The following is a 10,109-nucleotide window of genomic DNA, read 5'->3' as shown; positions in this document are numbered from 1 at the left end:
GTATTCCCTGGGGATTTCATCACTTTGCTCCCCTTGCTGCTCTGTTGCATGCCCTTAGTGTTTTGCCCCAGTGTGATGGGGTAGATTGGGCACAATTCCAGCAGTGTCTCCAGTGTTGTCCCCTGTAGTGCCACGGTTCCATGAGGGATGTTGTGTCTCATGGTGGGACCAGCCCTATGGTCCTCTCTGTGCATTGGCTGCTCTGAGCAGGAACATCGTCCTCAGGGCTTGGTGGGCCAGGATGTGTTCCCCTCTCTCTCCCTCCCTCTTCATTTCTCCTGTGTGCTCTGATCAGATGTGCCCCTCTCCCCAAGCTGTAGCTTCAATGCTGTCCTCTGAAGTGCATTCTTCTGGAAGGGGTGGAGTGGGGGTTGTGTACACATGGTTGAGATTGGAGCTGCCCTGCAGACCTCTCTATTGGTTCCCTGGTACATGCCAGTATGTTGTATTCACATCTTGGTGCAGCATCCGGTTGAAGCCTGGTCTATCTCTCCCTCTCCTGTGGAGATATAAACAATACCTCCCCTTGGGTGGGTTAGTGCCCTGCTCCCCCTCTACCCATGTCTTTTTTTCTTTCTCTCTCTTTCTTTCCCCCTCCTATTTAGTTGACTGCCGTATGTGTCTGACCACATCTCAGTTAAAGCCCATATTTGGACCTTTTCCCATTGATATTTTCTTTACTGTGTCCAGGGCACTGGACAGGGAAACACTCACATTTCCTTTGATTCCATCCAGATGAAGCTATCTGACCTTCTATTGGCTTTTCTTAGCTCCTTATCTAAATGGAATGTATAGATTGCAGCTAATTTGTACTATGCACCAAGGAGGGTCTCAACTCATTGCCATTGGGTCAATTCTGACACATAGCGACCTTATAGCACAGAGTAGAACTATCCCTGTGGCTTTCCAAGTCTGTAAATCTTTCTCAGAGAGGACAGCATCATCGTTCTTCTGAGAAGTGGCTATCAGCAGATTTCAAACTGCTGATCTTGTGGTTAGCAGCCCAATGCTGAAGCCACTAGGACGCATATCTGGGAGTGTAGAGATCTGCTTGGCTAGTTTCAGACCTGCCCTTACAGAGGAAGAACTTCTTTGTTGTATCCTTGGGACTTTAAGTTAGATAAAGTTAGTGGGGATAACTTTTCATTGACTGTCAAAGGAAGCCTAGTTCAATAAGGATGGGCAACACAAGGGTTGCGAACTTTTATTCCTACCACTATCAACACTCTCTAGAAATGGTGTAAAATTGTGTGAATTTTCAACTTTGTAAAGAGAAAATTTATTCAGACCCATCTTTCCAAAATTATTGGAAGCTTTTTGCCAAAATTATAAGGAGCTTTTCTTTCCAGTGAGAAGTTCTAGTGACAATATTGGATAAACTTTAACTGCTCACCATAAGGTAGGCGGTTCAAACCCACCAACTACTCCATGGGGGAAAGATGAGGCTGTCCCTGTAAAGATTTACCACCTTGGAAACCCTATATATATATAGGATCACTATGATTCAGAAATGATAGTGGGTTTGTTTTTATCCTTTTTCCTTTCCTGCAGACAATTAAAATTGGGGTAGGGGGAAGACTTGGACACTGATTTTATTTGACCTATATATTAAGAAACAATAGCTTTATATTCTGATATTTTTGTTTAGTAAAGGTATTTATGATTTTTTTTCTACTTACCCTCGCCTATATATTTTCTACATTTTTCTGATTCCTTTCTCTCTAAGGGAAGCTAATTCGTAATCTCAACCCTCTATGATTCTTCATTTATAGTTCCAGTCTATCAGTTATCATAAAGACCTTACATCTGCCTGGCTATTTCCCCCCAACTGTGTACTCTAAGTCCACTGAATCTCTGAATCATCTGAGCCATAATCCTGCGTATTGAACACACTGTTTATCAAATTCTCCTGATAGACATGTCTTACTGAGCCTCGGATCACTCCTTGAGCCTTTCTTTATAAAATGTACTGTCTTATCAACAGTTTCTGTTCATCTGCTGAATTCATATAGTGCTCCTCAGTGGTATCTACTGTTGAAATCCTAACAATCATGAGTATTTTGAAGGTGATTTCTTTCCAAAAAGAATCTGTTAAGCCTTTGAACTATGAGAGATTGTGAGAGCAGGAGAGAGTAATTTCAAACAGCAAAGAAGAGTTCAATTTATTTCATTTCTTGTTGCTCAGTTCCCTTTATCAGTGTTATTTATGTTGTTTTTCTCAAATTCTTAAAAATAAACCAAGGTGGAGAATTGTTCCTTCCCCTCCTTTGTCCACCTTCTTTCAATGTGTCCTAAGCCTCGATTCGGTCATAAACTTCAGCCTTAGAATGGCAGGAGTCATCATGTCTGTTAATCGGCTTGGTAAGAATACACCTAATTCCACTGGATATGACCAGCCCCAAACGAGGCTGAGCCACACAACCAGCCCCCACCCCTTTCCTCTAAAAGTCAGAAGAAGGGAGCTAAGAAAAGGGGAAATTGGAGGAATGATTTACAGATGAAGTTAACTTGTCTCAATCTCCCAGAACCTTAGCGATATACCCAGCTACTGCCTGTGCCACGCACCAACTATGTGCTCTGTGTTAGCACTGAGGAATCTGTTCGATTGCATGATCTCATTTTACTCACCCAATAATTCAGGTGGACATTGCTTTATCTTCATTTGTACAGATAAGGAAACTAAGGGGCAGGGCAAATGACTTATGTCAAAGTCATACGGACAGCAGTAGTGATGTTCCAGTTGGAACCCAACTCAACACAGTACTCTGATCTCCACAGCGCCGATCTTGCCTGCATGGCTTTCACAGTCCATTGGAGCAAGTAGGTGCATAACCAGATGACTCGCACAGAAGGTGATGCAGATGAAAACTTATGTTTGGGCCACCCTATACTGTTAATAGCGTGCTTTCACATTTCATATTTACTCTGAAAAGAGAAGAGGGCAAGGATACAAAGGAATCTGGCTAATTTAACATGAGTTAACTTAGGGAGCCTTGCTGGTAGAGTGGTTACTCACTGGGCTGCTAACTGCAAGGTTAGCAAGTAGAAACCACAGCTGCCCCACAGGGGAAAGACTGGACTTTCTGCTCCCATAAAGACCTACAGTCTCGGAAACTGCCAGGGGCAGTTCTACCCTGTCCTATCAGGTCACTATGAGTTGCCATTGACTTAATGGCATTGTGTTTGGATTTTTAAACATCAGTGTTAACATTTAGATAGCTGTCTATTGTTCTCAGGGACACCATTTGACCACAATAATATTCTGAGTCTGTTTTGTTTTTAGGGTCTCAAGAACATACTCAAGGCATTAAAAACGGGGAGATATCAAGGAAGATTGAACTCTACTGACTACTCACTGGAAGCCTCAGGAAAAAATGCCTCCCAAGAGCTGATGGCCGTGATATGCACCCCAAACACACGGGAGCTTACAAAGCTCTTCTTCCAGCCGGGGCATAATGGAACTTCCAGCGAGCCACCACGCAGCCTCTAACCAAACCAATGCAACGTGCAACAACTCCGCGTTTCTGCACCTCGACTCTTGTCAGCTCCCTTCTCTCGTACTACTCCTATTACTCATCGCTTACACTGTGGTCTTAATTGTGGGCCTTCTGGGAAATCTCTCTCTTATCATCATCATCTTTAAAAAGCAGAAAGAAACTCAGAATGTCACCAACATACTCATTGCTAATCTCTCCTTCTCCGACATCTTGGTTTGTATCATGTGCATCCCTTTTACTGTCATCTACACACTGATGGACCACTGGATTTTTGGGGACGCGATGTGCAAACTGACCTCCTATGTGCAGAGCGTCTCCATTTCTGTGTCCATATTCTCCCTTGTCCTAATTGCCGTCGAAAGATACCAGCTGATTGTGAATCCCCGGGGATGGAAGCCCAGTGTTTCTCATGCCTACTTGGGCATCACCCTGATTTGGCTGTTCTCTCTCTTGTTGTCTGTTCCTTTTTTCCTGTCCTACCACCTCACTGAAGAGCCCTTCCGAAACCTCTCTCTCCCCACGGACCTCTATACCCACCGGGTAGCTTGTGTGGAGAGCTGGCCCTCCAAAATGAACCAGCTCCTCTTCACCACCTCCATGTTTATGCTACAGTATTGTGTGCCTTTGGGCTTCATCCTCATCTGCTACCTGAAGATTATTATCTGCCTCCGCAGGAGAAATGGGAAAGTGGACAGGAAGAGGGAAAATGAGACCAGACGCAATGAGAACAAACGGATTAACAGGATGCTGATTTCCATCGTGGTGACCTTTGGGGCCTGCTGGCTGCCCTTGAACATCTTCAATGTCATCTTTGACTGGTATCATGAAGTACTAATGAGCTGTAACCATGACCTGGTATTTGTTATCTGTCACTTAGTTGCTATGGTTTCTACATGCATAAACCCTCTCTTCTATGGCTTTCTCAACAAAAATTTCCAGAAGGACCTGGTGGTGCTTATTCACCACTGCTGGTGCTTCACACCTCGGGAAAGATATGAAAACATCGCCATCTCCACGATGCACACAGATGAATCCAAGGGGTCTTTAAAACTGACTCACACACCAACAGGTATATGACAAAGGATAGCAATGAATGCTTAAGCCCATTCGAATGGGAGCTGGAAGGGCAATGGGGTCTGAGGAGTTGAGAAGATAGAAGAAAAAAAAAAAAAAAAGAGAGAAGAAACAAGAACCCCAAACAAAACAAAACTTTCTATTACCCAGCTTTAATGTAGGCCAGGCCTGTTTTTCTCAGCTATTCATCTACCACACACCCCCAGTCAGCTCTCACACACACACACACACACACACACACACACAATCCTCTTTGTCCTTTCTTAACATAAGACTCTAAGAACTGAAAATGTGCAGTCATTTGTGGCAAAGAATGTGAGAAAGTAGGTCAAGGAGTGTCCTCAAACAGCAACGAGGGTTCAGAAACAAAGTCTTTAGATTGGTTATTTAATAGTGTATCTATAGAAGTTATTACTAATGAGATGCCTGGTAAAACAACACTAAACCTTTGAGTATTGAAGCAATTCCAGTTTCAGGTATGAAATCTGTAATTATCAACCATGCAGTCAATTAATTAGCAAAGTAATAATTTATTAATTAATTAAACTAAGTTTAGGTTGGAAGTTGAAGGTTGTAATATGAGGTGGGGGGGCAGCCCCCCACCACTGGTCTTGGGTTCAGTAAGCACAATTGTACGGTTGAGATATACAAATATTATATTAAAGTTATCGAGAGCATGAGCAATAGAAGAGATATTACAATAATACAGTCAGACACAATTTATGGTAGCATTGCTCACCTCAGCCCCGCTTGGTGGTTCAGGTGGAGAGAGGGGGAAGGGAAGGAGGACGGGAAAGGGAACAAAGGAAAAAGGATGGGAGAGGAGAGGGGGAAGAAAGGAGAGAGGGAGCGAGAGGAGGAGGGATCTCTATTGCTAACCCAGGCCTATATACCTTTTGGGGGCATGCAAGCCCACTGATTACAGGTAAAGACATGCGTCACAGGAAGGGGTTGCACTATAGGTTATACAGCAATGAGAGGGGGTGGTCCAGGGACATACAGGCAATAGGAAGAGAAGGGATTGGAGGTATACATGTGACAAGATGGGCAGATCCTAGATTTAGGATGTCAGCTTAATTTAGCTGGTTTGTCCTGTTCCCTGGTTCAACTGATAGAGACCATTATCGGTAGGGTAGGGTGTGAACTCCACCTACAGGAACCAAGCTAATGGTCAGCTAGTGGTCGCAAGCCTCAGGGAGAAATAATCAATTGTCCCCAACAGCAGGGAGCAGGCCCACCCCTGTGGTGGGGGCAGACAGCAGTCTGGCAGCGATTGCCTTCAGGGAGCATCTGACCTCCTCCCACAGAAGGTTTTATCTTGACATGTAAACTAAGTATTATAATTATAATCAACCCCATGTCTGAATCAGATTATTTAATTTATGGTAAGTATATATTACCATAAATTAAATAATCTGGTAAATATATATATGTATATATATATATATATGCATACATACACACCTTTTTACAGGCAGTGCTATTACCACTTTCAGATCTGGCCAATATTGTTTTAGGCTAGAAATCATTTTAAGTGACCTGTTAATGGCCAATGTAGATGGAGCTTTTGTTACAAAATGATTTTTTATCCATAATCCTTTGTGTATATTAAGTAGAAGTCATTAAGGCTCAATCATTGACTTGATGGATGTCATTGGTAGCACTTTTATAAATTTGCTCCAGGTTTTTTTTAACTTCTTGTATTCTTGTAACCTAAAACCTGACCTACTGCTATCCAGTCCATTTCCACCGTAGAGACCCTCCGTGAGGTATCTGAGCGGACAGTTTCACTTTCTCCCAAACACGAATGAGTATCTCTCATTACCACAGAGTCACTTAGGTAGAGGAATCAACTAGATTATTTTCAAAATAGATACTAAGCTACTATTCAAATAGCCCTTAGCTCAGTGAGTTTTACAAAATCATAACTTTCTTTCTTGAGTACATCTCCTTTGTACTTCTTAAAATTGAACAACAACTTATTCTCTGTTCAAAGTACAAATGCATCTTCTTATTTCCTTTGAATAAAGGATAATGTCTCTTTGAATACAAGTGATTTTTCTATTGTGTTTTTTTCTTGCACATTAGCCTTCACGTTTTCCCCTTTTGAAATTTCCTATCTCCCTCTTCTCTTCAGGATTTCTATTATTTTAGGATATATGAACAACAAAAGCACTACAGGACACTCAAATTGGGGGTGGGTGGATTGGAGGGGGAGTTTAACAGTATCTGCTGCAGATAAAAGCTCATTTAAAGCAGTCTTTAAATGGTGCTGGCTTAGAATCGTAACCGTACAGCACTACAACCGCCTAGCCCAAGGAACAATCACTCTCCCCTAGAGATTCCTTTCTCTCCGTTCTGACTGCCGTTAGTCCTAAAATACGACTAGACCTATCATTAAAACCCAACATGACAGTTTCTTTACTTGGAAAAATATATGTCTGTCTATTTCCAGGATCAAAATGATTCTGATCAAACTGCTGAATGCAGGAAAGAGCATCAAACTCTGATATCAGCCTTCTCCCCTATCTTCCCTGATACATACACAAAACATCCTCTAGGCTCTCCCATGGGCATTCAGAAGAGATCCCCAAGGTATGTTAAATACTGTGGGGCTCTTTCTGGCTCCATGATAAGAGCAATTCCCATAGCCTATAAAATGGTTTCTTTTGTTTTTCCTTAAAAAAAAACCCAACAATGACTATTCTTGAACTATGAGACAAATTTAATTAATTATTATCTATCAGTAATAGTTTTTCTTTTGTTTACATTTACCTAAAAGGGGATGGGGGGGTGGAATAGTGAGTTAAATGTATATTTTAATGGACATCTCTACCTTTAAGGAACCAGAGAACTTACTTCCTTTGATGGGTAAGAGAACACAGGTCTACAAGCAGGTGCTTAAAAAAGGGATAATGGAAGTATAAAACAAGTGGGTAGGAACCCAGAGGAGGGGAAAAAAAAAACATGTGGAGATTTGAGGTTACTAAACCTTTTTTGGTTTGTGCATTACAGTATTTGTAAATGGTTCACACCAACCTGCTCTACTGTTGAGCCCCCTGGCAGGATGACCTAGGACCTCACTTTCTCACTTGTCTCTCCCTCAGTTGGCAGATGAGACTGTATTCTCCCTTTTAGGAATCTCCCTGAGACGGAAACTGCTTGATATTTGCCACATGTTCCTGGGAACACAGATTTCCTCCGACCAGTGCTACAAAGAACCGTTCTTCTCTCTACTGTGTTAGAGCTTAAATTCTGAGCACCCTGTTTGCAGGAGGCTCTGGATAACAGAGAGAGCCCAAAATCCATTTGCAGAACTTAATCACATAGATTAGACTTCCTTTGAATTCCTTCTGACTGACAATTGAGGATGAGAACTGTCTTGTCCTTAGGCAGAATACATTGGAAAGTGAATTACCTCCACCCTAATCCAGGGAGGGGCAGTTCCCTCAAGGACTTGCCTGGATGTGTCCTTAAGGGACAGAGCTGGCAGGGGTGAGAGGGTCTCATAGTCATGAGTCATGCCCTATCAGTCATGCCCTGACTGCCTGGGGTCAGAAGGCCCTGGGCAAATCTTGTAAACTCTTTTATCTAACATAAAGTACTTGTCCCAGGCATGGTCCTATTTCTGTTTCTGTAGTCCCACCTGTGTGATGTATTCATCTGCCAGCAATCATGATTTGTGACAGTTTCCTTTGTTCCACGCCTTATTAACTAGCATCTTTACTGTGGACGCCATTGTGAGCTTGTGATAAAGGTCTCCTTCATGTGGGTGATGTGTCTTTGTCCCATTTAAGACTTAAATGTTTTTTGAGACTGGGGTCTCTTTTGTACCCTAAATATCACTGCATTCAAATCATTCTGAATTAAGAGTAATTTTTCACATATTTCCAAAAGAATACTATTAATAGAATGAAGAAGTATTTAAACTCTCAAAGAATTAGTAAATTAACTATCTTGAATGTGACTGCTCAGTGACCTAGAACTAAATGAGAAAATTCTAAAATGTCTTTTCCTCCACCTAGTCCTAAAAGTTCCCCGCTAAGTAATTCCCAACCAATTTCTAATCAACAACATAAATGATTCAAACTAACCATACCCAAATGTGATTAAGTTTGTATGGGGCATATTTTTCTGCAATAGAATATGTATATTCTGAAAACAATATAAATAACTTAAAAAAAATCATTTTATTGGGGGCTCATACAACTCATCACAATCAATATAAATAACTTGATGAAGCAACAAGACATGAAACTTCAACTCCAAAAGGAGATGGGGAGTTCCCTGCTGTCTCTATTGTACCTGTCGCTCCATGTTGAGGATAAACCCCATCCTCTTTCTGGAAACTGCCATTTTGTAAAACAATAAATCAAGAAATGCATATGAAGCACTTAACACTGTGCCAGGTACAGAAAAAAAATGTGAGCCGCAGCATGAAGAGCTTACAATACGGGTGTGGGGTAATTCAATGCCTTGGTTTTGAAGGCCTTTCTTCTAGCGGGTTGACAGCAGCCTATTAAACTATTAAGAGTAACTCAATTCAAACCCACTGCCATCAAATCGATTCAGACTCATCGCAACCCTGTAGAACAGAGTCGAACTGCTCCACACCATTGCAGCGGCTGCAAATCCTTGTGGAAGCAGACCAGCTCACTTTTCTCTCTAGGAGCAGCTACATGGGTTTGAACTGCTGACTTCACAGTTAAAGTGCAATGCGGAGAGTAGCTGTAAGCCAGGAAAAAACCCACACCGCTATGGAGTCCAGTTTATTCTTTTCAAAGGAGGATGCTACTTATCTTCATAGCCATAAATGAGCACATACTGGGGAAGAGAAGATGAAGCATCCGGATAAGGGAGAAAAGGCAGGCTATTTCCACAGAGATACAGCCAGGAATTCCTCTCAAAATTCCCCAGAGGAAGGGCAATTCCTAGGCAACAAATTGGAAAAACAAAGAAGATAAATATTGCCAGTGAGCTAAGCAAAGCAAGGCAAGTTTTTCACCCTCTTTCTGTGTCCCACTCAGTATCTCCGATGAGTCAGGACGGTGTTTTCTCTGTGGGAGAAGTGAACAGGGACGTGATGCTGGTGACAGAAACACACCGCCTGGTATTGGTCACTGAGTGCATCCTGCTACTTTCTAGCTTAGGAAATGGATTTGCTTTTCTCAGCTGGAACTCACAGAGACCTTGGTCTGCAAGTTATATTGCTCTACACCACCCACACTACCCCTTCTCAGTGTTTAACACTCACAGTAGGCAGGGAAAATTCATTTAATGCCAGTTGAATTTAATCCACTTCAAATTTCAATGAGAGTTACATTTCTGAATAAGAAAAACATTGGAAACAAGTTATTTTTTTTGAGGGGGGGAAGCAAGTTATTTCTTTACAAACAAGTTAGGCAGGAATTCCTCACTGAATGCCTGAATATTTTTTCTTTTTTTTTAAACATTTTATTAGGGGCTCATACAACTGTTATCCCAATCCATACACACATCAATTGTGTAAAGCGCATTTGTACATCGTTTCTCAAAACA

The 10,109-nt window shown here is 41.9% G+C and overlaps 1 protein-coding gene across 1 annotated transcript; it reads left to right on the top strand.

The window, feature by feature from the left end:
• Positions 1–3,455: 3,455 nt before the first annotated feature.
• LOC101661553 (neuropeptide Y receptor type 6-like) lies at positions 3,456–4,574 on the top strand. The gene has a single exon (XM_004696629.1). It carries the CDS (start codon positions 3,456–3,458, stop codon positions 4,572–4,574), a length of 1,119 nt encoding a protein of 372 aa, XP_004696686.1.
• The last annotated feature ends 5,535 nt before the right edge of the window (positions 4,575–10,109 follow it).

This window comes from Echinops telfairi, unplaced genomic scaffold (assembly GCF_000313985.2).
Source record: "Echinops telfairi isolate 266 unplaced genomic scaffold, ASM31398v2 ScPeMD7_7469;HRSCAF=8507_1, whole genome shotgun sequence".
NCBI classification, from domain to species: domain Eukaryota; kingdom Metazoa; phylum Chordata; class Mammalia; order Afrosoricida; family Tenrecidae; genus Echinops; species Echinops telfairi.
This window is presented reverse-complemented; position numbering and strand designations above follow the sequence as displayed.